The sequence below is a fragment of the Alligator mississippiensis genome, chromosome 1 (genome assembly GCF_030867095.1).
Source record: "Alligator mississippiensis isolate rAllMis1 chromosome 1, rAllMis1, whole genome shotgun sequence".
Classification (NCBI taxonomy): domain Eukaryota; kingdom Metazoa; phylum Chordata; order Crocodylia; family Alligatoridae; genus Alligator; species Alligator mississippiensis.
Genome location: NC_081824.1, coordinates 28,560,846 through 28,577,218, shown reverse-complemented (window position 1 = coordinate 28,577,218; position 16,373 = coordinate 28,560,846). Strand labels below are relative to the sequence as shown.

The 16,373-nt window shown below is 43.7% G+C and overlaps 1 protein-coding gene across 5 annotated transcripts in view; it reads left to right on the top strand.

Moving 5' to 3' along the window:
- Positions 1-16,373, top strand: part of GREB1 (growth regulating estrogen receptor binding 1) — a 159,786-nt gene that overhangs the window by 131,099 nt on the left and 12,314 nt on the right. For all 5 annotated transcript variants that reach the window (XM_019492721.2, XM_059729572.1, XM_059729573.1 and 2 more), the window contains 4 exons: positions 3,627-3,729; positions 8,654-8,812; positions 10,575-10,717; positions 11,428-11,589. In XM_019492721.2, the coding sequence (XP_019348266.1) occupies positions 3,627-3,729; positions 8,654-8,812; positions 10,575-10,717; positions 11,428-11,589 (567 nt within the window). The remainder of the gene's footprint in view (positions 1-3,626; positions 3,730-8,653; positions 8,813-10,574; positions 10,718-11,427; positions 11,590-16,373) is intronic.

The following is a 16,373-nucleotide window of genomic DNA, read 5'->3' as shown; positions in this document are numbered from 1 at the left end:
GTCCCACTTAGAAAATGAATTGGAAAAGTTCAGAGAGAGGTTTCTTTGCCATGTTCATCCAGAAGCGAAGGCTGGGAGCAAATGCTACTTCTTAATAACATAGGCAAGAACGAAAGTGGTCAATCAAAGAACTTACACCTTGAAATTAATTTTGTGAAACCCCCTCCTGTAACCATCTTACTGTAGCATGTCTGGAACTTGTAGGAAAAGGGAAACATGATGGTATGTGGTATGAGAGCTCTTTGAATGTCCCTTCTGCAAATTAACATGACAGCATTTCAGTCATTTCTCTGACTAGAACCTCATCATAGGTGACTGTGAAAAGAATAATGCACTGGCTAACATCTGGAAGCTATGTTCCCTCTGGAGCCAGTATTGTACTCTATAACTGAGTCTTTTTGGCACACAAGAATTGGATCACTGAGCTTTCTGCAAGGAAAACCTAAACTTAGTTTTCTTCCTACATGTGGACCTCATTTGTCCAACTGGATGTCTCCCTCAATAAAAGGACGTAAACTTAGACCTTGTTCTTCATAGCTGAGGAGGAAAGTAGAACTCACCCTAATGGACTTTTGGTTGCCCCACGTACCTCAGCTTCCATACACAGTCTACAAACTTGAGATCTTTGCTTCTTCCCTTCTTAAATATTTTCCTGCACAGTGTTGTCTGTCATTCCTGCCTCAGGGTAGACTTGTCCTAGTTCAGAAAGACAGAAGACAGAACGCCCATTCGACATCGTGGTATATTAGAGATTGCCTGGAACTGAAAATAAGTGTTCCAGCAAGGTACAGGCATGTTTAAGGAACCATAGCATCGTTACATCCTGGGAAGAGTAGAAAGTGCCCTATGTTATATATAGGGGTATGCAAAGAGGTTACTTTTCATGGGCTACCCCTCACTTAACGATTGGTTCTTTATGGTTATAGTTGAAAGAATGAGTTCAGCTCCCTGTTCCTGTACTGTCACATCCTTTTCTACACAGCTCTGTGAATACTGCAGGATTTAAGAGAACACGAAAGGAAGATATTAAGAAATCAATAATACTTACTTACTAATGTAACTTTCCACCAAACCACTCCCCTGTCATTATGCGTGCTATTCAATACTTATATCATATGCAAAACCCTTTTGGCCATGCTGCAGGAAGGGAGTGAGAGTGAAGGATCTGGTAGAGCCCTTCAGCAAATGCTTGCCTGCACATGTAGGGAGCTGGACTCAGCAATCCAAGAGTCACCTTCCTTTCCTATTTTCTTACGCGTTTTAATGTAACTCTGATGCAGGCAGTGAATGGGCACTATTCAAGAAAAAAGGAAATCCTACTCTCAAGATCAATGTGAAAGGACTACAGGACAAGCTTAATTAAAATAAAAAATAGTAGGCCTGTTGCTTTCCTGACCATTCTGAAGGGTGGAAAAAGAAAAAAAAAATTCTGTCAGGGTAAAAATTATAAAATTTTGTCTGAGGAACAAAAATTTGAGCCAGTGTATAGGGTACAGCTAGAGTAGTCCTGTTAAGTTGCTCATAATTATTAAAATACTGAGAATACATCCAGTTCACTTAATGCAATCTATATGATGTTTCAAAAAACTTTAATTGAAAGAGTTCATAAATCACACAAAAATAATCCTAGACTTGAGAGAGTGTATGCTCAATGCTCTAATCCAAGTGGTAAACATTTATATAAAATACTAGATGTGGGATCACTTCTAGACTAAGACATTTTTGTTTAACTATCTGAGAAATAAACAGATCCATGCAGTCACAAGGACTTGTTCCTTTTAGCTCTAGGGCCTTGACATAAACCTGCTTGTCATGGAATCCCATTAGAGTCAAGGGTCCACTGTATGGAAAGTTCTCTATTTATGTGTGAATTATTTATGATTGTATTTGTCACAACCCAAAGTTGTGAGTTTTTGTTTGTGTGTGCTTTGGCACCACTGAATTATTTCCCGCCAAATTGCAGCTTCTTTGCACAGTGGAGTTTTCCGCTGCAGAGGAGAACCCCGGTGCAAAAGAAGTTCCCGCCGTTTTGTAGCTTTCTTTGCAGTGTGCATTTCTTTGTTGCAGCACAGAAGTGCACGTTGCAAGGAGTTCCCGCCATTCGGATTCAAATTTGTGCCCCACCATTGGCTAGTTCTAAATTATTCACACGTGGCGGCTAGTGATTGGCTTGCTAGCCGTATAAAAAGCTTGAGTGGTTTCCGCCCAAGTTGGAGGGCTCCACAAACATCAGGAGGAGGAGACTTCACCCTGTGTGAAGATCTCTAAGCGCTGCGGATCTTTACGGACCCAACACATTTCAAGCAGGCAACAGAGGTCTGATCAGCCTCTAGCCTCTCCCCGTCACCGAGCGCAATCCCGACGTATCCTTCTTCCCTGCGCACAAAAAGGATCCACAGAGCCTAGCAAACTTCGTGTGAGTGAGTGTATTCAGAGCTCTTTACTGTACGTACTTTCTCTGGTTGGTCTGACGGGCTCGCGGTTTAGAGCCTCCAACCGGATGGGCTAGAAGAGTGTTCACGGGAAGGAACTCTAGTCCGCCTCTCTTCTTTTCTATCTGCAACTGTAACTCAAGCAAGTTTTCCTGCCTGCACCGTGACCATCTTTGGTGTAAGTAAAATAATCTTTAAATCGACCATTACGCCTCTGTGACTAATTCTAGCCCGTGTGTGCCTTGCCGCCGCGCGGTTTCCTCCAACCCTGCGTGCCCGGGCTGCTGGCCACAGCCCATGTGCGCAAAGACGGGCCCGGCTCACCCCCAGCCTGCACAGTATTTATGTATTTAACTTTATGGGTATTATTTATTTATTTATTTATTGCTTATTAGTTTTTTAAATTACACTGTGATGTAAATTGTACTTGCAAGAATCAAGACAGGGTAGTAACTGATTCAAATACATGATACCCAGGAATAAGTACTCCATAGCTTGGTAAAATCAGGTACAGAAGCAGATTGTACAAAAGTGCAACAATGTACAGCCACATATTAGAGAAAATGATTGCATCTGGTGTGGCTTAGGACAAAAAAAAAAGGAAGAGTGAAATGTTTTAGGTATTTTAAAATGGAATCGTGGAAGCACAGGAGAAAACAAAATATTTTTAGCTTGCATTATTTTGCATAGAACGTATGACCAAAGAAGGGAAATCTAGATGTGATACAATGTCTTCTGCAGGCTTACTTCATCCCTGTTTTTAGTATAGACAGCTCTCTCAATGTGTTGATCTGCTGATGTACAAGCTTGAAATAGTTGAGGTAATTCTTTAATTATATTGTGCTTTTCCTTGTAAATTTAATTCTTTTTTCTTGGCTTTTAAAAAATGTTATTTTTTCATGCTTATTCTAGTTCAGAGGGAGGAGATGCATGTGGTGAGTTTGCAGATTTGCGTGCCTGTAACAGGCATATGGGGCAAGATAGGTTTTGCATGATAATAGCTTGCATATAAGGTGCACATGATATAAACTTGTGAATGTACAGAAATAGCAATGTACATGCAACAGAACTGAAAAACTTCAACATACTTTTAGGTTTGGTCAGTCATCACCATTTCTGGTTTCAAGTTTCCAAACTGATGACATTGGCATTGATGGGAAATGGCTATTTAGTTTCTGATTTGTGTATTTACAGATAGGAAAAACTGGTGCCTATCTTCAGTTCCTCAGTATCTTGTCCAGAATGCTGATCAGACTGACAGAAGTGGATGTTTATGATGAGGAAGAGATCAATATTAGTAAGTTACTGATGAAGCAATGTTTGTTTCTGGGGCTTTTATTTTTTTAAAATCCATCTGTTAGTCTGACCTATGGTTGACTAGTTTATCATGTGCTCTTCACCATCAAGCTGTAATTTATGTACATTACTACAATCCATTTATGATCCTTTTGTAAGATCCATGACTTGAAATCTGAAGACATGGACAGATAACACATTTTTACTGGTATAATTGGTATACTAATATATCATTTACATTGTTGTAAAAAAGTAGTGGACAATCCCTGAACGGGTCAACTTCATCTGAACCAGTGAATAAATTACCCTTGAAAGAATCGCAGTAAAACTCCACTTGCATAAGTTACAACAGGCTAGGTTTTATTTGTCCATATCTGTCCCAGGGTTGTTGTTCAGTAAAAGCAAAGACGGTCGCCTGCCACCACCTAATGGCCAGGTACAGTAATAGCTGTCTGCTACTTGCAGGTACCTGAGGATGGCTGGACATTTTCCCATTTCTGACACTAATGTAATTATATAAAATCAATGTAAGTTACCTCAGGGTATACGTTCATCTGTCCATTCCCTTACTGTAGGCCTGTGTGAAGCAGCTAGTATTCACTTTGGACTCAGATTCAGCCAATTCAGGGGACAGTGATTCGATTCGGTGATTCGAATCACTGTCCCAATTCGATTCGGCCGAATCTCTGAATCAGGCAGGCGCATCCCTGTCCCTCTCCTAGCCTGGCAATGGCTGCCCCACCTGCCCCAGCTCAGGCACTTGTTAAAAAAAAAGCCCCAGTGCTCACTGGGTTCTGCCCGGTGGAGGGGCGATCCCCGCTGCCCCCCACTGCCCTACGCTGCATGGGGGGCTCTGCATGAGCCCCCTGACCCCTCCTTCACTTCCCCAGCCCCCCCCCCCCACGGGTGCCCTGCCCGGGACAGCTCCAGCCCTTTAAGCAACCACCCCCTGGGACTCACTGGTCCTGCTGGTGGGAGGCGATCCTCGCTGCCCACCATTGCCCTGCACCATGTGGGGGGCTCTGCATGAGCCCCTGCTGCAGGAGCAGTGAGTCCTGGGGCTTTTTGTTTCTTAAAGGGCTGGAGCTGGCTTGGGGGGGGCATCCGTGGGGGGGCATGGGGAACAAGGGGGGGGTCAGGGGTCTCATGCAGAGCCCTCCATGCAGTGTGGGGCAGTGGGGGCAGCAGGGATCGCCCCTCCACCTGGCAGCACCCAGTGAGCACCAGGGCTTTTCTTTAAAGTACTGGGAGCTGGGGCGGGCAGGGGCAGCCACGGGGAGGGGGTTGGGAGAGCAGACAGGGGTTCTGGGGGGGCTAGGGGTCAGAGGGCGTTGGGGGGGCTGGCAGGGGTCCCCCCATGGTCCCCTCCCCTAGCCCCCGCTCTCCTGCCTCTAGTATTTACCAGTTTGGAGTCAGCTGCAGCTCCCTGCTGCAGCCAGTGGGGATTGCCCAAATCATCAAAGCTTTCCAAATTTTTTCCGAAGATTCAGAGAGCTTTGAATTGATTTGGACCTTTAAATTGGTCCCATGATTCAATTTGGATTCAGAGGTTCAGCCACCAAATCAGGCCGAATCTGCTCCGAATTGAATCACCCCCGAAGCTTTGCACAGCCCTACCTTATTGCCAGTTTGTTTTACTCACCATTTGAAACATACCTTTCTCCATCTTCCAGAACCATATCTCTGTTCTTCTTGAAGATGTAGTAGCAGCATTTATATATGTTAAAAACTATTCGTCCCTGAGAAACAACGTGTTGATTTTAAGCTTGGAATAAATGTGTGTGTTAAAATGCAGAAAAGGTTTGGATAGAAACACTGACAGGTTTATAATCACGTGGCATAATGATACCATGTTTTCTAGTTCTTCTTAATCGTGCCTTTTTTTTCTTTCAGTCAATCCCTTACTCTCCTCTACTTGCACATGTATCTTTGAAGCTCAGCTATTTACTTTGACTCAGTCACTTTCAACACTAATTTCAAGTCTAGTCAGAATTCCTTCTGAGCCTAATTACCCATCGGGCTCCTTTTGTTCAGGTGCACCAGTTTCTGTAGCCAGTGGTACACAAGGAAGCAATATGGCTGGCATTGCATCCAGCCTTCTTTGCCTCTCTAGCCTAAATGAACAGGCACCCATATACAGCTGGGTCAGCCTTTGGCATGAGTCCACAGCAGGGCTTGATCACATACTTCCAGAGCCTCAGCAAGATAGCTGTTGTGTCACTGTGCACCCCCTGTACTAACTAAGGTTTTTTTTTACCTGGGGAAATAGCTCAGAATAGCTAGCGGGCACTAAATCTCTGTGGGTGCATCTACATGAGACTCTAACCATGCAGTAGTCTAACAACATTGTTCAGTAGCATGCCAGGCAAAAACTGTGAGAATATGCTACTGCGCAGTAGTATCAGGCTACTGCACAATAAGCATCACTAAAAACCCGTGTGCCGGTGCAATTGTGCGGTACCATGAGTTACTGCACATTAATTTAGTACTTTCATCTACTTAGTAGTTTCATCTACTTTGGAAGCTAAACTGCAAAAAAGACCCCTTGAGGGGATATCTAAATTGCAATAGATGGGCATATACATAGACATATCACAACTAGCTTTAAAATAGCTATCTCAGGTCCTGATAGCAGTGTAACTGCAGAAGCTTGGACAAACTACCCAAGTATTTAACCAGTGTCTTGAGTAGATTTTACACACAGTGAGTGCATTAACATGTATATTTTACTGTGGAGATGACTACTTAGATCTGCAGTAGAGCGTCACAGTCTACATGTGCACTGGTATTAGGGTACAGTAAATTAATTAACTCTGTAAGTACTATCTTGCAGAAGAGTGCTTAACTGTACTGAAATGCACATGCAGACAGTGACAGGGGCTGGCTGGGGCATTATGGTGCTAAAGTGCAGTGGCTGCCTACCACCTAGCCCCGCACTTTAGCACCCTCATGCCCCAGCCAGACCCTCTGCCGCCCAATGCCGCCACCCAGAACCTGGGGCTGATCCCACATATCCTCTGTCAGCCTGCGGCTACTCTGCCACAGCTCAAGTTCTTTGATCCCAGGCATGTGTGTAGATGCTGCACCCAGGAGCAGCTGACTCCAGTGCAAACTGTGCTGAAGTTTATCATGTCACATTAATTGCACTATTGCTGTGACTATATTAGTAGCAGTATCTGGCCTAAATATTAAAAAAAAACCAAAACGATTTCAAGTGTGTCTATGCAACCTGTGATCACACACCTACACCTTTGGGTGGCAGTGCTGGCATACTCTGAGTGTGAGATAAGAATGTCCACATAGGTAGTTAGTGCAGAATGGCTATTTTATTTCATATTTACACCCTAGCTTATTCTGCAATAACTTCCCTCTCTGGAAAATCTCCTGTTGGTAAGCTGAGGGTTGGAAACCAGTACCTTGGAAACCAGAAGAGCTATTCACAAAAGTGAAATAGCAGGAGGAGAGGAGCTATGCAAGGCTTGTGCCTCACTTGATTTTCATTCCATTCCCTGTTCTGAGGGCTTACATGGAGTGTAAGTAGGGCACGTGCCATGTCCTAGTCCTCTGCACAGGTGGGAATTTTATCCTATATGGAAACAGCTCTGCTTGTTTCCAAGGGACTGAGCCTCAGCTAGTGGAAATGATTATCAAACTATTGACTTTAGCAGAATTATGATACTTTGTAGCAGCTGGGGATTTTTTCTCCAAATATAAGAACTCCTCACTAGTAGGTTTATCACCACCAATTATGTGCATCCTTTTAGAGAAATTGGAAAGCAGGCCTATGCTTACAGAATTTTTATACCTGTCAAACAGTTTCAATTTGGATGTGAATTTTTCTACTTACATAGTAAAATCAGCATAAACTTAATGTGAAAATATTGATAAAAATGCAACTTATCCCTGTATACTTTATTTCCCTCCATGTACAGAAATAGCTATCTCAGTCTGATACATTTATACTGAAATAACTTTGCCTCTACAAGCAGGATAGAAGTGGTTTTGGTTAGATGTACAATATCCCCGTCTATACAGACAGGATAGACGTACAATATTGTTAATTTAATACAGTTTCTGAATTGCTGATAGCTGTTTTATTTTGCAGCAAGACTAACCATATTTCCTATATCCAGTGAAGTTAATTTAATAGGATGGAGTATATAGCCATGATGGTCTGAGGAATATGCAAGAAGGAAGGTTTCTTTGGTCATATCTTTGACTGGACCCACAGTATAGTTAGAAGAAATGCCAGATAAAGCTTGGGGCATAAAATGCCCTTCCTCAGGTCTCCAAATGACATTACCAAACAGATCTTGCTGAAATCAGTGGAAAGACTTGTTTTGATTTGATGCAGTTATGTTTCCAATGGGCCTTACCGGCAATAATCATCATTACTGGACTTTTATCATCACTGCACATAATACTCCCAGTAGCTTAGGAAAGATGCTGAAACACCTATGACAAGCATAAAAGCTAGAATTGCATTACAAGATGAAGAACGTTGAATAGTTGGTCAGATGTTTACTGATTTTTTTTTCAGAAAGCAGCTTCCCATATTAGCAAAAGGAAAAACAGCACAATAAAAAAAATTTGGTAGAGTTCATAGGGTTGGATTCCTAGCCCTTGTGAAGATGAGGATTTGTGAACATATCAGAGTCAGGCAGCTGTGATGGTCCAGCTGTTTGATATGGTTTTTACTTCAAAGGGTGCTGTTTCTCTGATCAGCTGTGCAGGACTGCTCCAGCTAGATGAAAAATCAGTGTTCTTTGAAGTTAATAGTTGAATTGTAACATGTCATGTACCGACTTTGGATGAGGCATCTCCATGGACAGTTATTTGAATCTTTCAACTGATTTCACACATCAGAAAACACTCAGGACATCATTTCATTGACTGTAAACTACATGGGTTTTTCACTATTATAGACCTCAACGAAGAATCAGATCAATACTATCACCAGCCGGGAGATGTGTGGCCTGATTTGGAGACATTTAAGAAGATACCTTTTGACTACACCATTCACGATCCAAAATATGAAGACGCAAGTCTGATTTGTACAAAGCTGCAGAACTTAAGCAGCGAAGGTCAGAATTTAAAATGCATTTATTTATTTACTTACTTTCACCACGGTCCTATTGAAGCAAATGGCAAAACTTCCATTGACTTCAAAGGGATCAGGTGTGGAAGAGAAGTAATTTTTCATTGGTAAGGCCCTGATCCTACAAACATTTGTTTAGCCAAGTAACTTTGCTCATTTGTACTGTTATGTTTCAATGAGATCATTCATATGGGTAAACTTATTTATGTGTTTGAGTGCTTTGGGGTGCTCTGGGGATTGGATTCATAGTCACCATGGTCCCATGTAGTCCATTTGATGCCTCTTTTCTGGGCTGTGAGAAAAGAGGTCTCAGTTTAGACCCAAACAGTTGAGTGTCCACAATGCAAAACAGACACTGTATCCCTTAACTCCATATCAGTCAATCCTTAGTCCCCCTGGAGAGTAAATGACACGGGTAATAGTTTTTGCAATGGAAATTTTTGCAATGTAGATATCTGCCAACAAAGGACTACACTAAACCTGCCAACCCCATTTCTCATTGGTTCTCTGGCATCAGTCACAGGGTAACAGTGACCTGCCAAACCTGAGCTAGATTTACATCTGTGGGTTCAAAGTGAAAAGCTTCCTCTCATCAGTTATTAAATTAAATTGGGCTGCTCTCTTGCCCAAATACGTGAGTAACTGTGGATGTTGTGCATGTATTAGTGGACAGCCCCCCTCCACTTTAGCATCTGTGGGATACTATTTTCCCCATTTTACAGTTCTGGAACTGAGGCACGGAGGGCCAGATTTACAAGGGGATTAGGGTGCTAAAGAGGCAGAGAGGCATCCAGTGGGATTTACAAAAGTGCCTAAGCAAGTTGGGTGCATAATGCACTTAACTCTGGGAGTTAAGCCCCTAATAGGCTGGAGTACTTCCGTAAATCCCTCAGAGCCTCTGTCTTAATCTTTACATGTGAAGACATTTATAAATCTGGCTCAGAGAGAGACCAGCTTACTCCAAAGTGGCCTCTGTTTTTGGTACCTTTTTTTGAGGGGCATATTCTGAGGCTCTTCCAGACTTTTCCGGTGGAGCCGTGGGTGCTTTAGCATTTGTGGAAATCAGGCACAATCTGGGCTTTTTAAAAACAGGAGCACCTAAAGTGACTTGCCCAGTGTCATAAGGAAATCTGTGACAGAGCCAGTGTCACAGTTCACAGCAGAAATCACCACACTATCCTTCTGTGATACATCCACTAGTAATCCTCCCAAGCCATCCTGTCCTTAGAATGGTATCTTGTATTCTGAAAAACTGCCACATAATAAGAAATAAATGAACAATATTCTCTGTATGCCAGTTTTGGCAAGAAGAATGTGTGGGAGGGGAGCATTTTAGACTGTCTGACTTTCTGAAGACAGAAAAGGTGTCTTCTCAGCATATTCCTTTCTGTTTATTCAAGTACAAGTTCAGGACAACGCAACATCATCACTATCTTCACTACCACCATCACCATCATCATCACCATTCTTTTGCTTTACTCACCTGTGCTTGAAATCAGCCCCAAACTATAATGACAATGTGCTAACTTATTTCTTACTTATTATTACTTTTACTTATTTCCCTCTTAGTGCACACAGGAATTCATCAACCATCCTAAGTTCAGGCTGAATATATATTTTGTTTTGTTTCCACTTATATACACAGTGTCTTTGGAGAATTTGATGTTAACACAATTCTTTATTCACCACAGGAAATATTTTGTATGTCCTGGAACACAAAATGTTTACAGTCCATTTTTTCCTTGCAGACAGATCAATGAGCAGAAAACTGGAGGACACATATATGCATCGTCAAACAACACGAATGAGATTATCTAAGTACGCTGCCTACAACACGTACCACCACTGTGAACAGTGCCATCAATATATGGGCTTCAATCCTAGGTATCAGGTAAGCCAGGCCTAAATTTTCTTAGCATCAGAAATCCAAGCAAATCTGTAAATAAAGCTTTTCTTATAGGTATATTACCTGTACTGGTAATATTTGTCCACAAATTGCATATTTGTCCTTTAAGCATTTCCATAGAGAAGCAGTGTATACATTTGGACCCTTGTATTGTAATTGGACTGTATTGCATCTGCACTGAATCCCAGTAAAATCAGTGGGGACATGAACAGGTGCAGGAGTCTGACTGCATGGATCAGATTGCAGCTTTTGGCCTGGTGTCTAGCTATTATGAAGATCAGAAAATTTGCCTAATTATTGGTTTGGGTAGCAGTGTTCTAGCTTGTTGACCAGTGGAAAGTGGGAAAGGAAAAATTAGCGATGTAGACTAAGGCTATTGAATACCAAGTGACATCCATGAAAGAAAAGGGTGGCCCTCAAGTCTTGCTGCCATCAGAAGGACAAAGAATGAATCAACTGCGTCAAGCTGGGGGATCAGGATAACTTCTTTCGTGCAGTCAAATGATTCTCCCTAACACCAAAAGGTGTTGCCATGAGGTACCTGTTGCCATGGGGTACAGCGTACCTCAGCACATGTGGTTCCTGCCTGGTTTGGTGCTACGTTAGGATTCTCTTTGGTAACAAAATTAGACTTTGGCTATTACTAGTAACACTGACTATTTGCTTATTAACATTGTTCTTTTTTCCTTTTGCAGCTTTATGAGTCCACTCTACATGCCTTTGCCTTTTCCTATTCCATGCTTGGAGAGGAGATCCAGCTGCATTTCATCATCCCCAAGTCAAAAGAGCACCATTTTGTCTTTAGTCAGCCAGGAAGACAGCTAGAAAGCATGAGGTTGCCGCTTGTCACAGATAAGGTAGTCACATAATTAAATTTTCAGTCACATATGGTCAGAGCAGAGGCAAAGCAAGATATTTCACCGCTGAGGGCAGAGGTTGGGAGAGGGGTATTTATTCTGACCACTTGAGAGCATGTGTGGGGGGAGGAGGAGAGGTTAGGGGAGAGGAAAGCTCCTTATAGCTGGGCTGTAGTGGCCATGGAAAAGGTGCATGTAGGGAGGACGGGCCATACCAGAACCCCCTTTAAATCAGTGTCTGTGGTTGGTGCCACCCTTGCCCACCCTAGTTATATTACAGGGTCAGAGGATGAGTTGATCTTACTGTTTTGTAGGTCAAATTATCCTTTCCCTCCATGTCTGATCCTGCTGTTGAGAAGTGGTGAGGGTGGCTTGGCAATGAGCTGCTTCCTCCCTTTCCAGCACCCTGTCTACACAGGAAGCCATGAAGCAGAACTCTTCTTGGGATGCAGAGCCTTGACCAGTTGTTTTTATATAATCAAGGCTAGTCCTGAGCATACTTTGCCAGCTGGGGCACAAACTTTCTTGGTTCTAGGTTAAGATACGGAAAGATGGGAGTGGTCTCAGCATTGAGCATCAAGCATACGTGTTTATGTGGAGTATGTGGCTACCCAAAATGAAGCAATTTATTACTGGTCAGAAGAAAGGCTGCTTGCCTGCCCTTTTCTGCACAAGTGCTCACCCCAGTTCACATAAAGAGGGGCTATGAGATAATCTCTATGGTGACTTAAAGGCTATGCTAACCATCTCTTAGTATGTTTAGAGAAAACAGCTGCTGAGATCATCAGTCTGAGTATGCTAGCCAAGCTCTAATTTTGGCTTTACAATAACCCTTAAATCTATGAACAGTTTCTGACCAGGACACTCTCTTTAGGCTACTGGAGCAATCTTTGCTTCAGGTCTAGTATATTGGAGAGTGTTTTGTTTTTTGTTTTTTTTTGTAGGTATCTTTGGCCAGGTACAGACATTATACTTTTACTGGTATAAGTGTTTGGAAACCGATCTATACTTGTAATAGAACAGAAATTTGGCACATAAAACTTATTGATACTTACAATAGAACCAAAGTTCAACACACATAGGGTGCATCTGCACATTCATTTTATTCAAAGCAATAAACTCAGCATGTATTGCACCAGAGTTTATTGCTTCTGGGCACTGCATTTGAATGTGTGCCTGGGCCCGCAGCATGTTGAGCTGGGTCAGAGCAGCCCTGGCTGACAGAGGGTCTGTGGGGGGTCAGTCTGTCAGCTCAGGGCTGCTGCAACCCAGCTCATCATGCTGTAGAGTGGCTGGCTGGGACATGAGGGTGCTTCAGTGTAGGGGTAGCTGGTAGGCACCCACTGAAGCACCCTTGTAGCCCAGCCAGCCCTGTCAGTGTCTATATGTGCATTGCTGTGCACTAAAAAACTCTGCTGCAGGATAGTGCTAGAATTTAGAAGTACTAACCTACGGCAGAGTTTATTAGTTTACTGAACCCTAAATAGGGTGAATGTGTAGACACTGAGAGGTTTACTGTGGAGCTAATTGGGCAGCTCTGCAGTAAATGTCTCATAGTCTCGGGACAGACATTCAAAAAGCCTGAGCCTGGATTGATTCAATCTTTGCAGGTTAATTTAACTTGTCTAGGTTGAACTGATTTGCAACTGTACAGACATTTCCTCTGGACTGAAGAAATGCAGGCACATGCCTGCAGTGGCTCAGGGTAGAAGCCGGGGCCCCAGCAGAATGTTCTGATTAGGAAGGTGTGTAAACCCCCACCCTGCCTACACCATCCCAGGCTTTTCCCTGCTCACTGCTCAAGGGGCGGGAGTGTTACCACCCCCCCCCCCAGCTAGCACTCTGAGGCAAAGGCAAGGGAGGCAGTTGTGCAGTGCATGCATCTGTTGATGATACTGAGCTTTTCAGTCTCCCTCTCCTTGCTTCTTCATTCTGTCTGCAAACCTGACAGGTGAGGGAGCCAGAAGGGGGCTGATAACACAGCATTTATCAGCCCATAAACAAAACAAAAGCCTCTCTCATTACTTCAAGCTCTTCCTAAACAACTTTTTCCAAGGAAGGAACAGTGGGACATTACCAGCTGACCTGTTGATTAGCTCCAAAAGGCCCTAAGCAGACAGTGTTCTGTCTGCCTGTCCCAGTGAAATTGGAGACACACACAAATGCGGACACCTCTCAGCATTAGCTAGCATACCACATGCCTAGGGTCCATGGGGCTGGGTTCTGTGCTCTGGGAGATGGAAGGGAGGGAGGGGGACATCTCTGCTTGAGAAACAAGTGGCTGGGGTGGGGGGCAGGGGGAAGCCAGGCATACCCTGCTGTGCTTGCAGTCTCTGCCGGAGCTCTGGCTAGGAAGCAGAGGGGTGGGATCAGCCTTGTTCTCTGGAACAGACAGTCTAGCCCAGGGCTGCAAAGCATCTGGGATGCTGAGGGACTCTGTTTTAACTTAAACTAGGAAGCGGTCTGGGACAGACATTGCATAAACCAGTTTGATGCAAGTCAGTTAAGTCTGATTCAGCCAGTTTTATCTTAAACCAGGGGTTGTCAACCAGGAGTATGTTTACACCTAGGGGTACTCGGAAGGCCCCAGGGGGTGGCCTGTGGCACAGAGGGGGTGGCACAGAGGGGGTGACCTGTGGCACGTGACAGTGGCACAGAGAAGCAGGGACACTTCTGGTTTCGCTGTGGGGGAACCCCCCCGCTTGTTGATTAGCTGCCAGGAGGGGACCTCCCCCATTCGACCGTCATTTGGCCACTAAGGGACCCACCCCCCCACCCCACTTGTTGACTGGCCAGGGGACTCCCTGATTCTTGACTGGCTGGTGGGGGTACACCGACTAAAAAAGTTGAAAACCGCTCTCTTAAACTATTTTGAGACATTTTGAAATTGGTTTCTTTATACTGAACTTATGTTCTGTTACAGGTGTAAACCAGTTTCTGATCACTTAAACCAGTTTGTGCAATGTCTGTCCCTAGCCATGTAGACGTGCCCATAGACTGGTTTAGAAATTATGTAACCTGGTCTAAGATTCCAACCCCTCCCACCAAAAGGTGAATGTGTGTTCTGTTCTCTACCAATCTAATCTATGCTATACTGCTTAAAGAAAACCGTGTAACTTGGATCAATTCTGCCTTGGGGTTTTTTAATGTCTGCACCTAGCCTTAGCCTGCAACTAAAATTGAAGTGACACAACATTTTTTACTTGAGATTTTGTTTTCTGCATACAGAAGAATTCCAATTCAGCTTGTGTTAACAGAAGCACCATCAGTTTTGTAGTGGCTGCAGTATTGTAACTATATGTCCAGTCTTCGTGAATCCAACTTCTTTCATTATCCTGCTGTGAGGCTTTAGAAAAATTACTTTATCTTGCTTTGCCTCCTCATCTATAAAAAATATGTGACATTCCTACTGAATCACTACAAGGCTTAACATACATATACAAAGTGCTATGAGGTACAGTCATCGAAAAGTCTTTTTCTCTTCATCTTAGCATAGTTTCTACTCTATTCTTTTTTTCTTCACTTTTTTTGTTCCTTGTTCCTCCTTCTACCCAGGGCAGATCTAATAAAAACAGTGATGCCTACAGGTTAGAAGCTGCAGCATCTAACAGAATCATAGAATCATAGACCAGAAGGGACCTGTAAGATTATCAAGTCTGGTCCTGTGCCATAGGCCAGAGGTTAATAAGCTCAAACTAGCTCAATGAGGTGCTTGTCTAGCCTCCTCTTGAACACCTCCAAGGATGGCGACTGCACCACCTCTGCTGGGAGTGTGTTCCAGGTTGTAGTTACCCTTACAGAGAAGAAGTTCTTCCTTATGTCTAGCCTAAATTTTCCCTCTGTTAGTTTGTGCGCATTGGTCCTCGCCCTCCCATGGGGTACCTTCCTGAAGAGTTGCTCCCCAAACTCTTGGTGCTCCCCAGACATATTTGTAGGTGGTTATCAATATGTAGTCACCTGACCTCCAGTGGAAGCCAAAAACCCAGTTTGGTCCTTAGGCCTTCTGCACATAGCATATGGAAGGGGGAGATATGATTGAGGGGCCAATTGAACTCCTACTTATTGGATCAGTGTGCTAATCACTAGGTTATTGTATAAAAAATGGATGCTACCAAAATCATCTCCTCTTCCTTTGGCCTAGTTTTAAAAATAAAGTGGCCACAACTGCATTTTGGGAGATATATGATGTTATCAGTGGGCATGTCTACGCGTCCAATTAATGCACATGAATAAACTCCAGAGTTTATTGCCCTGGAGTTTTATACTCCCATATACACTGTTTGAACGTATTCCTGGGAGCAAAAACTCCAGAGCAATTAGCACATGGAGCCCAGTGGGAGCAGCCTGGGCTTGCAGGGGCTGCAGTGTGTCAGCCTGCCGGCCCAGGGCTGCTCCAACAGGACTCCATGTACTGCAGAGTGGTTGGCTGGGCTATGAGGGTGCTTCAGCATGGAAGCTACCTACTGGCTAGCCCTGCACTGAAGCACCCTCAAGACCCAGCCAGCCTGTCACTGTCTACACATGTGGTTAAGCACAGTAATTTACTACACTGTCTGGTAGCATTTGTGTCTGACGGGACTTTCCAACGGTGCAGTAAATTAATCTACAATGGGCTAATTGCCATGCACATGTAGATGGTGATGCTTTACTGTGAAGTAAATTAGTCTACTGTGCAGTAAAGCGCACATGTAGATGTACCTAGCGTGTGTTAAGTGTGCTATGAGAATACCTCCCAGGTTGAGCCATTCAGATGGCTCCAACCTGAGCAAGGGGATTACAGTAAA